At 35.8% G+C, this 23,737-nt stretch overlaps 1 protein-coding gene across 20 annotated transcripts in view; it reads left to right on the plus strand.

Moving 5' to 3' along the window:
• The window catches only part of ENOX1 (ecto-NOX disulfide-thiol exchanger 1), a 609,204-nt gene that overhangs the window by 312,298 nt on the left and 273,169 nt on the right, over positions 1-23,737 (plus strand). For 6 of the 20 annotated variants that reach the window (XM_045202213.2, XM_045202206.3, XM_053916758.1 and 3 more), the window contains 2 exons: positions 5,705-5,769; positions 22,727-22,873. The exons of 10 other annotated variants lie outside the window; for them this stretch is intronic. In XM_045202213.2, the coding sequence (XP_045058148.1) occupies positions 22,786-22,873 (88 nt within the window). In that variant the 5' untranslated portion in view covers positions 5,705-5,769; positions 22,727-22,785. Of the gene's footprint in view, positions 1-5,704; positions 5,770-22,726; positions 22,874-23,737 lie in introns of those variants that run through there. 4 more of the 20 variants (XM_045202207.3, XM_045202226.3, XM_045202230.3 and 1 more) reach the window with 3 other exon arrangements.

The raw sequence follows: 23,737 nt of genomic DNA on the forward strand, positions 1-23,737 counted from the left end.
ATGCTTGTGAAAGAGACAAAATTAATATAGGGAAGTCTCTCTAATTTGGGTAAACTAAGGAGAGCACACTTATTGGAATCATGTAATGATTAATTTTGAGGACAGTTATACACTCTCAAGTAAATACAGTAGTATAAGCCGTAGCTAATAACAGCCTTAAACAAACAACAGAAACCTCTATACTGCTTCATGAATCCCTAATTTCCCCTTAATAATTTTACTCTATGATGATCCACACTGGAAGGAATTACAAAAGTTTGGCCTTTTATCCTCCTAAGCAACTTGCATTAATTTAGAAAACAGTGGATTCACCTAAAGTCAGTGGTAAACTTTCTTTGAATATAGGTCTCCTAATATGTACATATTTGACATATTCATTACTATTTAAATTGAAAGGATGTTTTAACATTACGAGTGTATTGGTGGTGAAACCAAGAAAGATGATTTACAAATACTACTTTCATTTACATATAACATTTTATTTTCTCCTAACAATAAGGTTCCCCTCAAGGGGAAGAATAATATGAAATTAAAGTGCAGGGCACCTGACTCACAGCTGTGTCTCCACTCAAAAAAAGAGGTCATGGACTACACAGATTCCAGCCCCCTAGCCTGGGAGAGAGAAGTGTGAGGAAAAGATAAGAGCTAAGAGACAAGACTGCTGACCAGATTTCTCTTTCCTATCATCCCAGAATTTGGCTTGCTGCCGATGTTTCTTTAATTTTATCTTTAGCTTATATTGATGGTATAAGATTTGTGTGTATGTGTGCTAGAGCTAAGGGAAGGAGTTCCTTTCTAAATTGACAGAAAGAAACATCTTTTATAGGAAGACATTTTTTTCCTAAAATCTTTCCTGAAAATATGGACAATATTTGAATAAGTAGTGTAAGCAAAAGTTTATGAGGAAATGTCTGAGAAAGTTCCCATTTGAAATTTTTCACACACAGGGAACTGCTATTAATTGAACAGTGGCATCGCTGTTAGAAATCCCATCGTCAATTTCAGTAGAGAATACATAATCCCAAAATAAAGATGAGTTAAGGGAACAGAATGTACTGTTTCTTTAATTTAAAATAATTTTTTGTTGTTTTAAAATCCTGAGTAAAAACACACTAATCACATTTTCTTAGAAATAGCACAAGTATTTATATCTGACAACCAGAAGGACAGCAGTCGTAATAGGATGAAGCAGCTTTCAACATTCCAAAGCTCAGTTTTCCTTGTCAGGAATGTTAGTAAATTGAAAGTAAAGGATATTAATAAGCTTCACTTGCGTTTAAAATATCTATTTATAAAAATGATACTTCTATTTTAGAAAATATAATTTATAAAAATGTATTTTTACTTATGTATTTCTCAACAAAGATAATATACATGGATTCTGTGCCCTTTTTTCTCAGAGAATTTCTGTAATTTGTAAAAATATGCTGTTGCTTTATTGATTGAAAATGCTAAAATTATATTTTTAAAACAAACATTGAAAAAGGTGATAGCAGCATTAACCTCTCCTCATACTGCAGTTAGGACATTTTTTTTCTAAAATTACCTTACCCATTTTTATTTTGCTAAAGTCATAGAGAGCATGCATAGAACTTTGCCCAAGTAGGCTGTGATTTAAATGTTTGTTAGACAATAAGTAAGAAAGTTAATTAATAAATAAGAAGGATGACCTGCAAAGGTGACTTTCCAAAAAGCCCATAACTTCAGTGGCCTAAATAGCAGATGGGAAGGATATTGGAGGCACAACGCTCCAGGTTCTTGTTTTACATTTCCTTTTCAAGCCCCACTCTATTGCTGTAGCATCTGACAACCTTTCTTTTCTGGGTCCAGCATGCTCCATGCCATGTGTTAGCTTTTCAGTTTCTAAAAATAATCAGGTTGGTGGGGTTATGATTGAGAATATGTTCAATCTAGGGCTCAATTTGCAAAGAATTGGCACCTTATACAGATTGAGCCTTCCAATCCATAAACATATACCCTTTCTACATTTATATAGCTCTTCTTTAATATCTCTCAACAATATTTTATAGTTTTAATGTAAAATTCCTGCATGCTTCTTGTTTTATTTATTATTAAGAATTTTATGAATTTTTAATATTTTACATACCCAACATCATTAGTCATTAGGAAAATGCAAATTAAAATCACAAGATATCACTTCACACCCATTTGGATTACTATAATATTATTTTAAAAAGACAGGCAATAATAAGTGTAGATGAGTAGTGGAGAATTTGGAACCCTCATACATTTCTGTGGGAATGTAAAATTACGCAGCCACTATGGAAAACAGTTTGGCGTTTTCTCAAAAAGCTAATTATAGAGTTATTATTTTACTCTGCAACCCCATGCATAGGTACAGACACCGGAAAATTGAAAATACATGTTCACACATAAAAAAACCTAATATTCATAATATTTATAGCAATATTATTCCTAATATTGAAAAATACAAACAATCCAAATATCCACCAACTGATGAATGAATAAATAAAACATGGTATTCACATGCAATGGAATATTATTTAGCCAAAAGAGGGAATGAAATATTGATGTATGCTACAATGTGGATGAACCTTTAAAACATTATGCTAAGTGAAAGAAACAAGACACAAAAGACCATGCGTGGCATAATTCCACTTACATGAAATGCCCAGAGTAGGCAACTTCTCCTTCTGGCTTTCGACATCCAATCACTTAAGTTCTATGCATTTAATCTTTTAAAATATCTATCATATTGACTCTTTCTTCTGTATTCCCATAGCTACTCTTCAATTTCAGGTTCTTAGTTTTCTGTGTGGAGCATCACAGCATTATTTCTAACATTTATCCTGACCTCAAACCTGAGCTCCCTTCTGTCCATCCCCTATTCCACCTCAGAATAATGTTTCTAAAAATATAAATGATGTCACTTTTCTATGTTAAATGATTTAATAGATTCTTACAGTGCTTATTTTCATGTTTTTTTCTACTGTATTAAGGTAGAACTCTCTTTGCAAAGAAAGTTCAAATACTGCAGTGGAACAAGTAAGTAAGTGGATGGTGGGAGCCAGGTTTCTCCCTGTCAGGGCATTTGCAGATCAGGAAGAAGGTAAGGTTAGTACTGAATTAGACTTAGACATTTCAGTACGAATATGTATGTATATATTCACACACATACACACACATACATACACACAGAGATGGACATATATAGAAGCAATTACAACTATGTGCACATACCTGTATCTTTCCTAGTTCTTTCTGCTGAGAGAGCTTAAGAGTAGTGATATACCAGTAGCACCTAGCACATCAGTGCCCAGATCTTGGTTCTAAATATTATCTTCCAACGAAAGGAACTAGGGGTCCTTAGAGAAATGGCTAGTTCTATGGCCAGGGCAGTAAAAATACAGTATTTTTTTTTTACTATAAATAAAAAGGACAGGACATGGCTCCCAATGGTGAAAGATGGAAGAGTTTGAGCAACAAAATAAATAACATGATATTGGATTATAACCCAAAGTATTGAATAAGTGTAGATGATATATAAATATATCCTAATATAAAGAAATAGTTAAACAAGTAAATAATGAAGTACAACCAAAAAGTTTTTCTTACAAATAATATATATAGCTATAGCTCCCTCCAAGAAGTAAAGCTTACCCACACTCTGCAATGTAGGCTGTATTTAGTCAGTGATTTCCAAATAAGAGAGTATGCAAAGAGGAGAAAAAGAAGCTTAACTGTGGAGAAACCCAGTAAACACTACATTAACCAAGTGGTCAAGGTTAATATCACAAGTGATAAGCCTATGTTTCCTGATATGGTATGATGAAAAATGTACCTCACCTTTGTGGTACTCCTTGCCAAACCCATAACCCTAGCCTAGTCATGGGGAAAACATCAGATGAATCAAAAATATGAGACAGTCTGTAGACTACCTGACTAATATTCCTCTAGACTGTCAAGGTTATAACTAATAAGGAAAACCTGGGAAACTGTCACACCTCAAAGGGACTAAAGAAACATGATGACTAAATGCCATGTGGTGTTTTGTATTGGATTCTGGCACAGAGGAAATACACCAGTGGGAAAATTGGTGAAATATAAATAAAGTCTGGATTTTAATTAACAACAATGTTAGTTTCTTGGTTGTGACAAGTGTACTATAGCAATGTAAGATGTTACTATACTGGGGAACTGGGTGAGGAGGTCATGGGAACTTTCTGTATTATCTTTGTAACTTTTTTTTGTAAGTCTAAAATTATCCAAGGAAAATATTATTTAAAAAATTAAGAAGGCCTAATATAAAATAGATATTAGCAAAGCTACTGTGATTGAAGCCCAGAGTCCTGACTGCCTGGCCTCTCTCTCAATCCTTTCACTGCCTCCCAGCCTGCCTGCCTTTCTCCCTTGTTCCGCAGGGTTCTCTGGCTTGTGTTTTGAAAACTGCTGCCCTATAGAATTAAATCCAAACTCCTTGACTATTCTTCTGGGGACCTTTATATTTTCGCCCTTGCCTAGCTTTCATCTTCATCATCTGTTGACCTCTTGCCTTCTATATTTATTTCCTTCATCTATTCTGAAGGCAATTTCTTTTCTTCAAGCAGTCTATGACCTTCCTCTTGATTGTACACATGCTTTTCCTTTCATTCAGAAGACTTTTCTCAAGCGTGTTCAGCTTCAGAAACTCTTCATCCTGTGCCCTCTTTATATGGTCCTAGAATTCAGCTCAAGAATCCTCTTTGAAGTCTCTAAGGGGAAAGGAGGCATTCTGAAAGTACTTCTACAATAGTGTGTAGTTCCTCCTGGTTGTCTGTATGCACCTCTGTATGCATACATCTTTCCTCCAACCAGTGACAAGCTTCTGAAGGACATGACATTTATCTCTATGCCAAATATCAAGTGCCTAACATGTAGTAGATATTCAGTAAATATTAAATAAATGGGTGGATGGATATATAGTAGCAATTTTATTGAAACTAAGGTATTTCCTTTTTGTTGCATTTATATCTATTTGAATATAGTTGTTATAAAATTATAAATTTAACATTTTAATAAGCAAGTTGATCCCAGTTTGCCGATGTAAAGAGAAAAGCATTATATTTTCAGGAGTAAGTAATAGTCTTAATTCAACCAGTATGCATATAAAAATATTGAGGGGGTGGGGTTTTAGTCCTTTAAATAACCAAAATTCTACATGGTGTGTACTTTACAGTAAATTAAATATGTACTGTAATGTTGCCTTTCAGTCCTCCTGCATGTGAAGTTGTCAGTAAAACTAGCTGCATGCATTTGTCTTCATTAGCCATTCCAAGGTGATGCAGGTGGCCCAGCTATTCTCAGGCACTTTAATTTGCCAATTATTGTACCCATGGCTAAGAACAGATGGTGATTAGTTTCACATTTTGCTCACTGGGCAGCTTAATGTTCTTGTCACCTTACATTGAGTTTTAAATGTGCAAAGCGCAAAGAATGTAAAACATGTTTCTCAGACTTGAGGTGTGTGTATCATACCTCATAACTTGAATTGCTTCTGGATATAAACATTAAAGTGCCTGACTGATTAATAGAAAAAAAAGATAACATGGCAAAAGTACATCAAGGAAGCTATTGTGTGTGTATTCACTGACATATTCACACATACATATGTGTGTATATACATGTATATTTGTGTGTTTATATATATATATATGAAAGCTCAGATGTATATTTTCTTTCACAGAAGCACCATTTGCTAACTTATCGAACCTGAGTGCTAGTTGATGGCTTAGATTACTACCATTTAAGGTAAGAAAGAGCAAATGGTAGGATCGTTTTTACAAAATATCATTCAACCTCTTTTTAACTGAATTTATTGGGGTAACATTGGTTCATAAAATTACATAGGTTTCAGTGGTACAATTCTATGATAATATCTGTATACGGTATTGTGTGTTTATCACCCCAAGCCAAGTCTCCTTTCATAACAATTGATTACCCCTTTACCTTCTTCTACCTTTCCCCACCCTTGTTTCCCTCTGGTAATTACCATACTGTTGTCTATGAGGGTTTTTTTTCTTAATCCCTTCATCTTTTTTAAACAACCTTCCAACCCCCTCCCTTCAGAGAGATGTCAGTCTGTTCTTTGTATCTATGAGTCCATTTCTATTTTGTTTGTTAGTTTATTTTGTTGATTAGATTCCACATATAAGTGAAATCATATGGTATTTGTCTTTCTCTGACTGGCTTCTTTCACTTAGCATAATAATTTCCAGGCCCATCCATGCTATCACAAATGGTAAGATTTGCTTCTTTTATATGGCTGAGTAGTATTCCATTGTGCAAATGTACCATAGCTGTTTTAGCCACCTATCTATTGATGGACACTTGGGCTGCTTCCAAATCTTGTCTATTATAAATAACACTGCAGTGAACATAGGGGTGCATATGATCAAGGTCTGTCCAGAAAATATCCCGCTGCTGTTAATATAATGAGAACAGTCTGTGCAACATGGATGTAACCTGGCAGCCAAGGAGAGTGGACTGGAATGTGCATGCATGAACATGATGATTTTATTGTACCAAACAGAGGGGGTGGTACTAGCCTGTTGAATGAGCATGTGTGCTGTGTGGCTATCACATTCAAAATGACTGACCAAGTAGAGCAACAAATATGCATCAAATTCTTGAACATTCCTCCCTGTAAACTACTCGGATGATTCAGAAGGCCCCAGCTGTGGGCAACTGGAGATTGGCAGCTTCATCATGACAGTGCTCCCACTTATGCGTCATGTCTTGTGCAGAATTTTTTGGCAAAACATCAAATCACCTAGGCGACTCAGCCCCCCTACAGCCTAGATTTGGTGCCCTGAGACTTCTGGCTTTTCTCAAAACTAAAATCACCTTTGAAATGGAAGAGATATCAGACCACCAATGAGATTCAGGAAAATATGAGGGGACAACTGCTGGCAATTGAGAGAACTGAGTGAATTGAGTAGAACCCAAGGTGCCTACTTTGAAGGGGACTGAGGTGTCATTGTCCTATCTACAATGTTTCTTGTATCTTGTTCAATAAATCTCTCTATTTTTCACATTACATGGCTGGATACTTTATGGAAAGCCTTCGTATATTCTTTTCAATTAGTGTTTTGGGTTCCCTCGGATATATTCCCAGAAATGGAATCACTGGGTCATAAGGCAGTTCCATTTTTAATTTTTTGATGTATCTCCATATTGTTGTCCCCATGGCTATACCAATTTGAATTCCCACCAATAGTGTACAAGGGTTCCCTCTTCTCTACATCCTCACCAGCATTTGTTGTGTGTTGATTTATTTTATTATTTTTAAATATATTTTATTGATTATGATATTACAGTTGTCCCATTTTCCCCCCTTTATTCCCCTCTGCCCTACACACCCCCTCCCACCCACATTCCCTGCCTCTAGTTCATGTCCATGGGTCATACATATAAGTTCTTTGGCTTCTACACTTCCTATACTATTCTTAACCTCTCCCTGTCTATTTTCTACCACCATTTATGCTACTTATTCTCTCTACCTCTTCCCCCTCTCTCCCCCTTCCACTCTGCCACTGGTAACCCTCCATGTGACCTCCATTTATGTGATTCTGTTCCTATTCTAGTTGTTTGCTTAGTGTGTGTTTTTTTTTTTTAGATTTGGTTGTTAATAGCTATGATTTTGTCATTTTGCTGTTCATATTTTTTATCTTCTTTTTCTTAGATAAGTCCTTTTAACTTTTCATATAAGGGCTTAGTGATGATGAGCTCCTTTAACTTGACCTTATCTAGGAAGCACTTTATCTGCCCTTCCATTCTAAATGATAGCTTTGCTGGATATAGTAATATTCGATGTAGGTCTTTGCCTTTCATGACTTGGAATACTTCTTTCCAGCCCCTTCTTGCCTGCAAGGTTTCTTTTAAGAAATCAGCTGATATTCTTAAGGGAACTCCTTTGTAGGTAACTGTCTCCTTTTCTTTTGCTGCTTTTAAGATTCGCTCCTTCTGTTTAATCTTGGGTAATGTAATTATGATGTGCCTTGGTGTTTGCTTCTCTGGGTCCAACTTCTTTGGAACTCTCTGAGCTTCCTGGGCTTCCTGGAAGTCTATTTCCTTTGCCAGATTGGGGAAGTCCTCCTTCATTATGTTTTCAAATAAGTTTTCAATTTGTTGCTCTTCCTCTTCTCCTTCTGGCATCCCTATGATTCGGATGTTGGAACGTTTCAAGATGTCCTGAAGGTTCCTAAGCCTCTCCTCATTTTTTGAATTCTTGTTTCTTCATTCCTTTCTGGTTGAATGTTTCTTTCTTCCTTCTGCTCCAAACCGTTGATTTGAGTCCCACTTTCCTTCCCATCACTATTGGTTCCCTGTACAGTTTCCTTCATTTAACTTTTCATAGCCTTCATTTTTTCCTCTGATTTGTGACCATATTCAACCAATTCTGTGAGTATCCTGATTACTAGTGTGCATTTGATAGGTTGGCTATCTCTTCATCACTTAGTTGTATTTTTTCTGGAGCTTTGATCTGATCTTTCATGTGGGCCTTTTTTTTTGGTGGGGGGGGTCTTGGTGGACCTGTTACATAGTAAGGGTCAGAGCCTTAGGTATTCACCAGGGTGGGGCAACCCATGATGCTGCGTTGTGATGCTGTATGTGGGGCAGGGGTCCAAGAGGGGACAGTGCCACTTGCTCAGCTCTGCCGGTTTTTAGTCACTTTCCCCTCTACCCACGATCAAATTGGGCCCTTCTGATGCTGATTCCAGGGTGAGTGGTTTTGTGTACATTCTAGGACCCTGTGGGTCTCTCCAGCAAACTCTCCTGTGAGGCTGGGAGTTTCTCCTGCTGCCACCTCAACCCCCACAGGTATTTTCAGTCAGAGGCTTTGAGGGTTTAATTCCCTGCACTGGAACCCTGGGTTGCAGGGTCTATCTCATTCCTCAGTTGTTCCTCCCAGTTTATCTCTATGCGAATGTGGGACCACCAAGTCCCCAATCTGCCACCTCTACTGGTCCTCCAGTCAGTCCTGTCCACCCCTCCAACCCCCTCCTACCAGTCTGGATGAATGTTTCTTCTTTATTTCCTTGGTTCCATATCTCCTCAGACTTCCATACAGTTTGATTTTCTGTCAGTTCTTGTTTTTTGTTTTTAAATTTGCTGTTGTCTTTATAGTTGGGCGAGGAGGTACAGCGTGTGTACCTAAGCCTTCATCTTGGTGGGAAATCTGTTGTCTGTTGATTTATTGATGATAGCCATTCTGACAGGTTTGAGGTAATATCTCATTGTGGTTTTAGTTAGCATTTCTCTGATGATTAGTGACCTTGAGCATCTTTTAATATGTCTATTGGCCACATGTATGTCCTCTTTGGAGAAGCGTCTATTCAGGTCCTTTGCCCATTTTTTAACTAGATTGCTTTTTATTTTGGTGTGGAGTTTTATAAGTTCTTATTTTTAAAAAATGTTTCAAATTTATTTTCATCATTTTTGTTGTTGTTCTATTACAGTTGTCCCAATTTTTCCCACTTACCTTCCTCTACCTATCCTCCCCCCCACTCTCATAGTCAATTCCCACACTGTTGTCCATGTCTATGGGTGATTCATACATGTTCTTTGTCTAGTCCCTTCTCCTTCTTTCCACCATTATCTTCCTTCCCCAACCCCTCTGGTCACTTTTAGTCTGTTCCATGTTTCTATGCCTGTGTATAAGTTCTTTATAAATTTGGTTGTTAACCCTTTATCAGCTGTATCGTTGGCTAATATGTTCTCCCATTCAGTGGATTGTCTTTTCATTTTGTTGATGGTTTCCTTTTTTGTGTAAAAACTCTTTAGTTTGATGTAGTCCCATTTTTTTTGTTTCCCTTTTCCTAGGAGATACATCAGAAAAAAAATATTGCTATGAGAAATGTCAGAGATTTACTGCCTATGTTTTCTTTCAACCTTAACAATTGCCTTCTTTAAATGTTCTCAGGCAACACAGGTTACCCAAAATACAGGATGAGATGCATCATTTACTACCTTGTATTTTGGACAGTTTTTCCCCAGTTATGTACTAATGCCTTCTAAAACTTGTCATAGAGAGGTAGAAACTCCCCTTTGGAAAATCCAAATCCACTCTGGCAGTTTTGTCTGCCATTCTTTTACTTAATTGCCTGGGAGTGAAATCAACTTACTTATGGAGACTTAAACTAGTACCATTATTAGCAGAAAAGATTATTTAACATTATAAGAAGGCATGGGAAAATGTCGGGCACACAGCATCCTGAACATAAACTTTATTTTCTACCCTCTAGAAGAATTTGTTTGCATATAATGTTGTTCACACCACTGATAGCAGAAAATTTATTTAATAACTACTCAGAATTAATATGCTATAGTATGCATGAGTGCCTAATTTAATTTATCTCTGATTAAGCCTATTATGTTTGAGATCACTTTACAGAAGAGATTTTTTTGCCAGCTGTAAGCTTATTTGAATTGTAATGTAAGTTAATAATGTGTGAAAAACAAGTGATGCCTCCTTTTAAATGTTAATTTTGCCACCTGACTTCCTGAGATGATACATATCCAGATCATTCATTGACATTTAGTTAATATCTTCCATGAAGACCAGATATTGGAATAAATATTAAAATGAGGTGGGTGAGGGAGGTGGGTTTGTCTGGGATGGGGTGGAGGGATAGGTAGAAAATGCAGACAACTGTAATTGAACAGCAATAAAAAAAAGTTTAATTAAAAAACAAAAAAATAACTATTTTAGGAGGCAAGGACAAATGGAACAGTTATGCTTTATTTTTGAAATACAGAGAAAAACCCATTGAATTATTAATGTAATTAAAAAATTAATTTATAATCACATAACGACATATATGAGAACACATGACCTTTGCATGATTTTTGTTCTAAATGTATTCCTTTAACATTATTCATTTGGTCAAATATATTGGGAACCTCAAGTGTCTGGCAATGATCTCTACAGCATTTGCCTCTATTCCAAGGTGACTGTTTCTCATCAGTGGACCCAGTTTGAGAGAAGGGACTTATGCAGTTCTCTTCAGTGGCTTGTTTTCCAAGTTATTGGCCAAGCTTGTCTTTATGCTTATGTTGAACCAACTGCTTCATCTGCCTATTTTCTTGTCAGTGTCATGAGGCTTATCACCAAAAAAGTGATTAAACTAATTATTTCCCCTTGCTCAGCATTTGGCCTCATGTAGAGTTCTGTGCATCCCTAGATATAGTTGTATTGTTCAGGATGTGAACTCTATTATTTGTGTGTGTGTGTGTATATAAATTTGGTAATCTGATGGCTTCAGTATTGCCCACTTTCTCGTGCTCTCATAGAAATTTTACCCAGTATTCAACGTCTTCTTAAAATCCTACCTGCTCTGTGCAGATTTCCCAACCATCTCAGGCCATAGCCGTTTCCCCTAGTGCAGTCATTTGCTTGATCATTTGGTTATCTTTCATGTATTCAACAATGAACTCTTAACTCATAGAACTTGAGTTTTATGTATGTATGTCCATACAGTGCCTTGTAGTTTCTTCTGCAAAAATTATGTCAATAGATGGTAGTGATTGATAATCAGAATGAAAATATGACAAGGGAGAAATTCATATATCAAGAACCCTGCGTGAATACATTTAAAGTCAGTTTGTGGGTTCTCATTTGTTTTAAATGTGAAGTGGAAACTCACATGTAATAATATTTAAAAAGTGAGCGATCATGAAATTCATTTCTCCTTGTTTTGAATGACTCTTGTCTACACTAGTTTGAATCTCAGAATGAATGTACTGTTTCTTAGTTTACATTAGAATCAGCTGGGAAATTTCAAACACATATCTGATGACTGGGACTCACCTTCAGATCAGTTTAGCAGAGAATAGGATCATTCTTGAAAACCTAATCACATGATTCCAGCAAGAAGCCAGAATTGAGAACCACAGGTGTAAAGGAAATGTAAAGGTCATTAAATTCATTCATCCACCTGGTGTTTAATTGCTTTCTACAGCTGTTTAGCAATGAAAAAAGAGTACTTCTAATAGGAGGCTTGAAATTGCAACTTTTGATGTAGACATTCATTGCTATATCCACTGACTCAGTTTGTCATGGACTAACCCAGTATTAGGTGTTAGTATGGAAAGTCCTACACAGTGGGAGACATCTCAGTACTGGACAAACCAGGACATTTGGTCAGCCTGCTGCCAACACTCTTATTTTTTTGGATACTATAGAATTGTGTTTTAATAAATTTTGTTTTGAGAAGAAGAAAAGGTATTTTTTGTGGGTGTAGAATATTTTTAAAAATAGAAATAATTACAACACTTTAAAACCTTAACACCCCTTAGGGTAAAGAAACATATCAAGAGAAAAATGGAAAACATTACAACAAGTTCTTGTAGAATTCCTGCAATTAAGATGAAGGAGGGGAATTTATTGCATGCAATTAATTAAACAACATCAAAATATTCATTTGCTTTTATCTTTGCTATGTAGATAAATTAAGAATGATTTTATAGTGTAAAGAGCATTAAATGAAAATCACAAACTTGTAAATAAAATCCACTAAACTATAAGCTCTTTGGAGATAATTATTTTTACAAGTAAGAACAAAGACATAATCAAGGCTGTTAGAAAGTTACTTACAGAGCCTCTGGCTCCTGGGCATTTATTTAGTAGGTTCTTTGGCCTCTTTCCTATTACACATCCTTTTATTCCCAGTAACATTTGGTAAAATCCCTTCCTTTCAGATAAAGTAAATGTTAGTAGATTGATAGAAAAAGTGAAAACATTTTAATAATAGAAATAATTTTAAGTGTTTAATTTATAATTATAGCATTAAAATTATTCATCATGAATGCCCATTTGAGTTTTATTTTGATACCATGGCATAGTCCTGCAGCTTAAGGATTAATTTATCCCACAGTTATTTTCTGTTCAGGTCACACTGATCACTGACCAGCCAGTCCAGTCACCACATGGTTGACTGATTTCATTCATCGATTGCCAAAATTGTCAGATGTGTCTCAATCATCTATCTCTAAAACCAAATCAAATCCACTGAATTGGGAGCAATTCAGCCAATGCTTTAGTGATCATCTGCCCAAGATATTGATGGTATCACATAGATGGATGTTAAACTATTCTTTGAAATGTCTAGTTTCATTGAAATTGTGGTAGATTTGTCTCCCACTCTAAAATTTGTATGCTACTATAAGAGAAAGCATTAGTGAATAAAACTTCTGAAATGCTTTCCCTTTTTTCCTTAACCAAAACATTTAGCTGAAGTTGTAAAACTCAGAGCTACACATTACAGAATGCAAAATTGCCGATCAACTCATGCATCCTTTCCAAAATATGTTAGTGAGTAGTATCTGAGGGGGAAAAAAAAGTGGAGAGGATTTCTAGGCAAATAGGTTTGTAATATGCTAGGTAAGACAAAATTAAACTGGTACCTTGAACGGGAGAGGGAGGAGGTCATGAGACAAAACATGCATGTTCCAAAATTCTTTAGAGAACTCTTTAGAGTGAACATCTGGGGAGACTTCATCCAACCTTCGAATTTTGTAGTTAAACATACTATGTTTCAAAAGGTTAAACAATTGATCTAGAGTCAGATACTTTCCTTAATTTTTTCCAGGCCTCCTTCTTCCCCCAGTTTTCATATTGCTTTCTCTAATTGCCTGTAAGATCTTTCTTCATCTCTCCTGAGTAGCTAGATGATGACTGCTTCTAGTTGAACAGCTTATCAGTGATGTGATGCCTAAAAATGGAAGCAAAAACTGTTCACTTATAAAAGATGTACTTTTATTTTATTTCATTTTTATTATATTATTTCATTACCATTTATCCCCCTGACACACACCCCCACAATCACCACACTGTTGTTCATGTCCATGAGTCCTTTTTCCTTTCTGCTCAATCCCTCTACCCACTAACCTCCCACAACTCAATAGCTGTCATCCTGCTCTCTATGAGTCTGTCTCTATTTTGCTTGTTAGTTCAGTTGGTTCATTAGAGTCCACATATGAGTGAAATCATATGGTATTTGCCTTTCTCTGACTGGCTTATTTCCCTTAGCATAATGTTCTCCAGGTCCATCCATGTTGTCAAAAAGGGGAAATTTTTCTTATTTTTTACCACCTAGTAGTAGTCCATTGTGTAAATGATGTGAAAAGATGTACCTTTAGAGTTTAAAGTTTCAATACCTTCTCATGTTCTGATTTTAAAGCTTTTATTAATTGGGAACCTATAATATGCCAGTTTCTTTATATGTATTACATGATTTAATCATAATTAAAACCTGCAAAATAGATAATATTATGTTCATTTTTTCCTGTTGGGGAAATTATTAGCTTCCTCAAGGTCATATATTCAGTAAGTAAAAGAATTAGTATTTAAAACCAGTCCAGTCTGACTAGAAAGTCATCTCATTGAGCTCAAAGATATGATTACAGCTTCATTAGAAGTGACACACACATGATTAATTTTTTAAAGTCATTGGCCCACAATTGAGTATGGCAAAGTTCAGAGATATTACATAATTTTAGGTAAACAAATTTGTAAGAAATGTACTCAGGAAAATAAAAATATATTCAAAAAATATATTTAAAGGATAACTAGCAAGCTCACTAAAATTTATTTTGGAGATGAGGTGAGGAATACATAGACAGTCACATTAGTGTACACATATGTGAGAATTTAAGCCATTTATGCATTCTCTGGCTATACCTTTTAGGGAAGTAAAAGGCTAAGTACATAATTGAAAAGTAATCTGGGCATGAAATTGTGAGAATTTCTTATATGGATAGCTTTTTGCTGGATAATGGTGATTTTTTATATGAATTTTGGATACATGTTGAATGAATGAGTAGAGTTTCACAGTTAACATTCAGTGATATAAATTACTCAACAGCCTTCCAATTGATGATCATTGTTTAGAGTTATCTTACTTAATAAACATATAAATGTTCTTAAAATATTTATTTGGGCCAATCCTCTTGTTATTCTGTTTTTAAATTATTTTCTTGAAGTCTGTTTTTTTTTTTTTTCTTATTTACCCCTTCTTCTTGCCTTCCTGAGTATTGAGAAATTGATGTGGCATCCTCCTCAGATTTTGCTCCAAGTTTTTGGAGCCAAGATAGCAGTGAGATGCTCTAATGATACTCTCATGGAACAGTTCACCTTACTTTGCCGTATGCTCCTTAGTAAATAACAGAATTAAAATGATTTGTCAATATTCTGCCCAAAAGTAAGTGTTAGGTAGTTAGTTGGGGGTAATACCTAGAGTTCTCTGGATAAACAAACTAGAGTGAAGTACATAAGTACATATAATTTCAAAGTTAAATTTGTAAGACCAGGATCTGAAGCAAGGAATCAAAAACTATAAGAACATAAGTAGAGGGGAGATGAAGAAACAGGAGATGCTACTAAACAAGGAATGCCATCAGTATTCTGGAAGGCAGCACCGTGATGGAGGAGGAGGAGCTGAAGTGTGCTGAGAGAAGCCGTAGACTCATTCCCAGCACTCTGGGAAGGTTCAGAAGGGGTACAAGGGTGAGATGAAAAGGGGGGACTGGTTAAAAGTGGTTAGAGAGCAGTTAGTGGAATGTAGAATATGAAGTGGCTAGATGCTGTTCCTCTCCTTTCCTTACTCTGCCAGTACCAATTCTCCATTCCTGGTGGAAGTGTGAGGGGTAATCTTGGGATACACTGAATCAGATGCTCTGGACTCAGGGAAACTGGGCCAATGGGACAAAGATAAAACTTGACAAAGAGACCTAAGACCCTTCTTGATGGTTTCACAACATAGCTCACAGAGCACTATAGCCAGTGACACCTAGAGCCATGGACAGGCTCTTTAGGGTAGGAGTTTGAAGGATTCTTATCTAAAGAAATTGAATAGCCCAAAGAAATTATCTGACTGGCTTTTGGCATCCCCATTGAAATGGATGGATGCCTTCCCCAGTTATATCACAGGCATTAAGTATATGTTGCCTCCACCCAGGGTTCCTAGTCAGTCTAGTTGGGACTGACTATTCCTAAATGTAAATGAATTTTATATTTTTACATATATTTATATGTCCATATATTTAAGATATTCATGCATACAAACAAATATAATATATGAATGTTAAATATTAATGAATAGTGCGAGGGTCACCAGATATTGAGTATAACCCCCAATATGAAATAGAGAATAAAATATAGAGATCAAAACAGAGGAAGATAGAAAGTGATGGGGATCTCAGGAAAAATACAGATAATTCAAGAAACAAACAAAGCTTTTAAAAGCCTATATCTCTTTAAAATATGTATTTTATTGATTAGTTTACATTTAATATTATTTTATGCTAATTTCAGAGGTATAGCGTAGCAGTCAGTTATATAGTTTGTAAAGTGATCTCTGATAATTCTAGTACCCACCTGGAACCATACGCAGTTATTACAACATTATAGACTGCATTCCTTATGCTGTGCTTGACATCCCAATGAGTATTTTGTGACTACCAATTCGTACTTCTTAATCCCTTCACCTTTTTCACCCAGCCCCCTAGCCCCTCCCATCTGACAACCCTCAGTTTTTTCTCTGTATCTATAAGTCTGTTTCTCTTTTGTTTATTCATTTATTTTGTTATATATATTCCAGATATAAGTGAAATCATATGGTATTTGTCATTCTCTGTAGTTTTTTCTTCACTTAGCATAATACCCTCTAGAGCCCTGGCTGGGTAGCCCAGTTGGTTAGAGTGTTGTCCCCAAATGCTAAGGGTGTGGGTTGATACCCTTAGCATTTGGGGACAACAAAAATCAATCAGTGAATTCATAAATAAGTGGAAAAACAAAAATCAGTCTCTCTCTCTCTCTCTTCCCCTTCCTCTCTAAAGAAATCAATAAATAAAAAAAATTAAATACCTTTTAGGTCCACCTATGTTATGGAAATATTTCATTTTTATGACCTAGTAATATAATTTTCCATTGTATATATGTGCCACTTTTCCCTTATCTATTTGTCTATTGATGGCCACTTGGGTTGCTTACATATCTTGGCTACTGTAAATAATGCTGCAATGAACATAGCAGTGCATACCATATTTTTCAGACTATAAGATGCACCGGACCATAAGACACACCTAGGTTTTAGAGGAGGAAAATAGGAAAAAAAATGTGAAGCAAAAAATGTGGTAAAATATTTAATCACATCCTTAAAACAGAAATCCTGTTCTGCTTTGACATCTTTCCACAATTACAGTAGATTCAGCAGGAGACTACGGTGAGCTATTGTATCTTTCTACAACAAAATACAGTAATGACAGAACTATCAGCACTGTGTCCTTCATAGTTATGGGGGCACTGTAGCTGAGAACATCAGTGGATGACGCACTGTTATGGGGGAGATCTGCTGCTGGAGAGTCACAGGTTGTGCAACAGTCTTGTATGGAGACAGCAGTTTTACACAACCTGTGTGGCTCTGCAGCTGTTGCCAAAGTACAGCTCCCATCATCCCAACCTGTCCAGGCATGATGGGAGCTGTAGTTTTGCAACAGCTGCAGGGCCACACTGACAGGTGACCCTGCAGTGGAATTTGCCTATGTTAATGTTAATGGGGGACACACCAGTCACATGATGGAGGCACATACAGGCGCCACAGGCTTTCTTCTCCTAAGGTGTCTGCACTGCCTGTACCCTCCTCCCTAGCACTATAGTATGCAGGAGTGGGGACTCCGCTCCTGCCTCCCTTGCTTCGTACCCCCAGGACACCCCCTCCTCACAGCCCAGGGCCCATAGCATCACCCCACTCCTGCCATCTCCGGCTTCCTGCAGCAGCGACCCTGCTCCTGCCTCCTGTGACCCCGCTCCACCGCCACCCCCCTAACCTGCAGCAAGCCAGGTAAGCTACATTCGGACTATAAAATGCACCCCCATTTTCCTCCCAGATTTGGAGGGGTGCATCTTATAGTACAAAAAATACGGTATATCTTTTCAAATTAGTGGGGGGTTTTGGATTTCTTTGTATATATACCTAGAAGTTGAATAGTTGAGTTGTTAGGTCTATTTTTAATTATTTTGAAGAACCACTACACTATTTTATACAATGGCTGTACCAATTTGCAATTCCACCACAAGTGCACTTGTTTTTTCCTCGATATTGTCAACACTTGTTTGTTGATGATAGCCATTCTGACAGGTATGAGGTGATATCTCATTATTGTTTTAATTTGCATTTCTCTGATGATTAGTGATGTTAAGTATCTTTTCATATGTCTGTTGGCCATCTGTATGGCCTGTTTGGAGAAATGTCTATTCAGGTCCTCTGCACATTTTTTAATTGAATTGTTTTGTTTTGGTTTGTTTCTTTTTTCTTTTTTCTTTTTTTGGTGGTGAGTTGTATGAGCTCTTTATAAATTTTAAATGTTAAGCCCTTGTAAAATATAACATTGGTGAATATATTCTCACATTCAGTAGGTTGTCTTTTCATTTGGTTGATGGTTTCCTTTACTGTGCAAAAATGTAGTCTCATTTGTTTATTTTTCCTTGCAGGAGGAGATATATCAGAAAAAAATATTACTCAGAGCAATATCTGAGATTTTACTGCTTATGCTTCCTTCTAAGAGTTTTATTATTTTGAGTCTTGTATTTAAGTCTTTAATCCATTTTGAGTTTAATCTTGTATATGGTGTAAGAAGGTAGTCTAGTTTCATTTTTTGTGTGTGTATCTTTCTAATATTCTCAACACCACTTATTGAATAGAATGTCTGTACTTCATTGTATGTTATTGCCTCCTTCATCATAAATTAATTGGCCATATGGCATGGGTTTATTTGGGGCCTCTCTATTCTGGTCCATTGATCTGTGTGTCTGAGTTTATGCCAGTAAGACACTGTTTTGATTGCTATAAGCTTGTGGCATAGTTTGATATCAAGTAGTATGTTACCTCCATCTTTGTTCTTTCCCCAGATTGCTGTGGCTATTCAGGGTCTTTCATGGTTCCACAAATTTTAGGACTATTTGTTCTAGTTCTTTGAAATACACCATTGGTATTTTTATAGGGATTACATTGAATGTATAGATTGCTTTAGGTAGTATGGACATGTTAGTGATATTAATTGTTCCTGTCCATGAGCAGAGTATATGTTTCCATTTACTTGTAGCTTCTTCAGTTTCTTTCTTCAATGTCTTATAATGTTTTGAGTAGTTCTTTTAGCTCCTTGGTTAAACGTATTTCAAGGTTTCCTTTTTTTGCTTCAATTATAAATATGATTGTTTTAGTAATTTCTCTTTCTGATTATTGGTATATAAAAATGCAACAAATTTCTGAATATTAATTTTGTATCCTGCTACTTTACTGAATTCATTTGTCAGTTCTAGTAGTTCTTTTGTGGAATCTTTAGGGTTCTCTATGTGCAGTACCATGTCATCTGCAAATAATGGCAGCTTTACTTCTTCCTTTCCAATTTGGATGCCTTCTATTTTTTTTTTTTTATTTTCTGATTTCTGTGGCTTGGTCTTCCAAAACCATGTTGAATAAAAGTGTTGAAAGTGGAGAACATTATCTTTTTCCTGATCGTAAGGAAAAAGCTTTTAACTTTTTCCCATTGAGTATAATATTTGCCATAGATGGTGTTTATTATATTGAGGTATGTACCCTCTATTTCTACTTTTCTGGGAGTTTTTATCCTAAATGGGTGCTGGATTTTGTCAAATGATTTTTGTACATCTATTGATGTGATCATATGATTTTTATCTTTCATTTTTTTAATGTGGTGTATCACATTAATTGATTTGAGGATATTGAACCAAACTTGCATCCCAGGAATAAATCCCACTTGATTAATGGTGCATGATCTTTTAGATAAATTGCTGAATTTGGCTTATCAGGATTTTTGCATCTGTATTCATCAGGGTTTTTGCATCTATGTTCATCAGGAATGTTGTCATCTAATTTTCTTTCTCTGTGATGTCTTTGTCTGGTCTTGGAATCAGGATAATTGTGTCCTTGTAAAATGAGCTTGTGAGTCTTCCCTCTTCTTGAATGTTTTTGAAATAGTTTCAGAAGGATAAGTATTGATTCATCTTTGAATAATTGGTAAATTTCACTTGTGAAGCCATTTGGTCCAGGACTTTTGTTTGCTGGGAGTGTCTTGATTACAGATTCTACTTTGTTGGTAGTAATCAGTCTGTTCAGATTTTGTTTCATTTTGATTCAGTCTTGGGAGATTGTATGTTTATAGAAATTTATCTTTTTCTTTCAGATTGTCTAATTTCTTAGCATATAATTGGTCATGGTATTTTCTTATAATCCTTTGCATTTCTGTGGTGTCAGTTGTCACTTTTGCAGTGTCTGTTTTCTTTTATTTCTGATTTAATTTTGGGGGGTGCCCTCTCTTTTTTTTCTTGATGAATCTGGTTAAAGAGTTATCAATCATCTTATTTCTCTTTTAAAAGGATCAGCTTTTGATTTCATTCATCACTTGTTTTGTTTTTGATTCTCTTTCATTTATTTCTGATCTGATTTTTATTATTCCTTCTTTTGTTGTTCTTTTTCTAATATTTTAGCTGTAAAGTTAGATTGTTTATGAGATTATTCTTGTTACTTGAGCTAGGCCTGTACTGCCAGGAATTTCCCTGTTAGGACTGTTTTTTCTGTGGCCCATAGATTTTGGGGTTGTTGTATTTTTCATTTGTCTTAAGATATCTTTTAATTTCTTCCTTGATCTCATTATTAACCCGTTCATTGTTTAATAGCATGTTATTTAACCTTCATGTGTCTGTGTGTTTTTCAGTTTTTTTCTTGTGATTAATTTCTACTTTCATAACATTATGGTCAGAGAAGAGCTTGATATGAGACTTGTTTTGTGTCCTAATATGTGGTCTATCTTAGAAAATGTATTATGTGCACTTGGAAAGAATGTATATTCTACTGCTTTCATGTGAAATACTCTGAAGATATCAATAAAATCCATCTGATCTAGTGTGTCGTTTGAAGATGCTGTTTTCTTATTGATTATCTCTCTGGAATATCTATCCATTGATTACAATGGGATGTTAAAATCCCATACTATGATTTTATTACTTTCTATCTCTTCCTTTATATCTATCAATATTTTCTTTATATACTTGGGTGCTCCTATATTGGGTGCATAAATGTTCACAAGGGTTAAATCTTGTTGGATTGATCCCTTTATCATTATGTAATGTCCTTCTTTGTCTCTTATTATAGTGTTGGTTTTAAATTTTATCAGATATAAGTACTACTACCTCAGCTTTTTCCTTTTCCATCTGCATAAAATATCTTCTTCTATCCCTTTACTTTTAGTCTGTGTGTATCCTTCAATCTCTCTTGGAAGCAGTGTATATATGCGTCTTGTTTTCTTGTCCACTCAGTTATCTTATGTTTTTGACTGAAACATTTAATACATTTACATTTAAAGTATTTATTATAGGTGTGTAGTTATTACATTTATTATTCATAATTATATATATTTTCCTTCTTATTAAAGAAGTCTCTTTAACACTTTTTGTAATACTGCTTTGTTGGTGATGAACTTTAGATTTTTCTTGTTTATCTCTCCTTCAGTTTTATTTTTTTAAAGATTTTACTTATTTATTTTTAGAGAGAAGGGAAGGGAGGGAGAAAGAGAGGGAGAGAAACATCAATGTGTGGTTGCCTCTCAAGCGCCCCCTACTGGGGAACTGGCCTGCAACCCAGGAATGCGCCCTGACTGGGAATCAAACAGACGACCTTTTGGGTCTCATGCTGGTGCTCAATCTACTGAACCACACCAGCCAGGGCTCTCCTCCAATTTTAAATGATACCCTTGATGTGTAGAATAGTCTTGGTTTTAGTTTATTGCTTTTCATCACATTAAATATTTTGTGCCCATCTCTTTTGGCCTGAAAAGTTTCTCTTGAGTAATCAGCTGACAGTCTTATGAGAGCCCCCTTGTAGGTCACTATCTTTCTCTTGCTACTTTTAAGATTCTCTTTTTGTCTTTAACCTTCGTCATTTTAATTATTATAATTCTTTGTCAAAAATCTATATGATGAGAGACAATATTATATCCATGATATAAACAGGGCAGTCTATAGAAAAGGAATAATGAGAAAGTAAGAACAAGGACTTGTAAATTAAACTGCAAAAGAAATGTATTGAGAGGTGTAGAAGATAAAGTCAAGCAAACATTCTAGAAAGCAGATTAACAGGCTAAGATGTACACAGTAGGGGATGGAAGGGTTGAGGGAAAAGAAGTTAAAAAATGTAGTTCGTCAGTTCATTAGTTCCCATGTTTTACCATAGGAGTTCCAGAAATAGAAAACAGTAGAAAGTAGTGGGAAGATAAGTATCAAACAATAATACAAGAAATAAAATTTAAATTGAATCACAGGAATTTACAGATTTAAAGGGAAGAGAAAATGCCCAGAATAATAGATTTTTTCAAAAAAGATGATCATTAAGGTTCTTTACTACGAGAATTCAGAACACCATGGATTAAAAAGAAGATTTCAAAACCTTCCAGAGAAATAAAGCGTGTCACATTTAAATGATCAGGAATCCCCATGGCATCAGACTTTGCAGCTGCAACACTGGCACCTAGAAGCCAATGAAGTACAGCCTTTAACATTCTGAGGAAAATGACTTTTTACTTGGAATTCAATAACAAAATTAACTATCAAACATGTGTAAGAGTAGAATTAAGACATTAAGATGCACAAGGAAAGTCTCAACAAATTTACCTCCCATGTACCTTTTCTCAGGAAGCTCCTAGAGAATGTGCTCTACAAAAATGAGGCTGTAAACCAAGAAAGAGGAAACCATGGGATCCAGGAAACGGGGGACACAACACAGGCGAGAGGCACAGGGATTTCGCAAGATGGTGTTAAAAAGAAGCCCCAGGACAACAGGTGGGCAGCTGGCCTGGGAAACTGATAGATCAGAGGGACTGAATGGGAGGCTCCTAGAGGGTAAAAATAGGTATGACGGATTGGCCAATTGGGCTGATCACATAAACAATGGTTTCAATAGGGCTTTTGTAGTTCCTTTAAATAGTTCAGGAACAGTGCATAATAGATAAACATACAAAAAGAAGAAATAAAAGACAACATGAGGGAAAATATTGAACAAGATAGGAAGTATATTCTTAAACTACATTGCTTAACAGTAACAATAACAGTAACAGTAACAATATTACATGGTCTCACTAATAAACATAGACTATCAGTTTACCCTCAAATTGCGACTTAATCTCCTGAAAAAATGGGGGAAGAAAGTTTGTTGGGAGGTGGTGATGGGATAGGAGTGTTACATTTTTCTCATTTTGCATAGTAGTAAGACACTAGATAATCTCTGAAAATGATAACTTAAATATCACTATGCACACATTACTAAATATGTGGAATCAAATATCACAATAAAAATTAAAAGGGGTTTCCTTTGCCATGACAGGATTCAACCTCCTTGCAGGGGAGAGGTAGGTTAGAAATGCTGGTTAGTCTTCCTGCCCTGGGCAAGCCCCTAAATTAACCAAACTGAGAAAAATTTTACCAATATGGGACATTACTCATTCTGGCCAATACATATCTTTCATTGTAGAAGCAAACAACAATGACAAAGTGGTTTCCTCTAAGGAGCAGAAGGCAATGGGTAGGGACATGTGGGGTAGGGGTTTCCTGTTTTAGGTTATAGGCCATACAATGTTATTTGCTTTTTTAACATATAGGCATGTATTAAGTATTAAGTCAGTTTAAAAAATTACTGAACTTAGAAAT

The sequence above is a fragment of the Desmodus rotundus genome, chromosome 13, assembly GCF_022682495.2.
Source record: "Desmodus rotundus isolate HL8 chromosome 13, HLdesRot8A.1, whole genome shotgun sequence".
Classification (NCBI taxonomy): domain Eukaryota; kingdom Metazoa; phylum Chordata; class Mammalia; order Chiroptera; family Phyllostomidae; genus Desmodus; species Desmodus rotundus.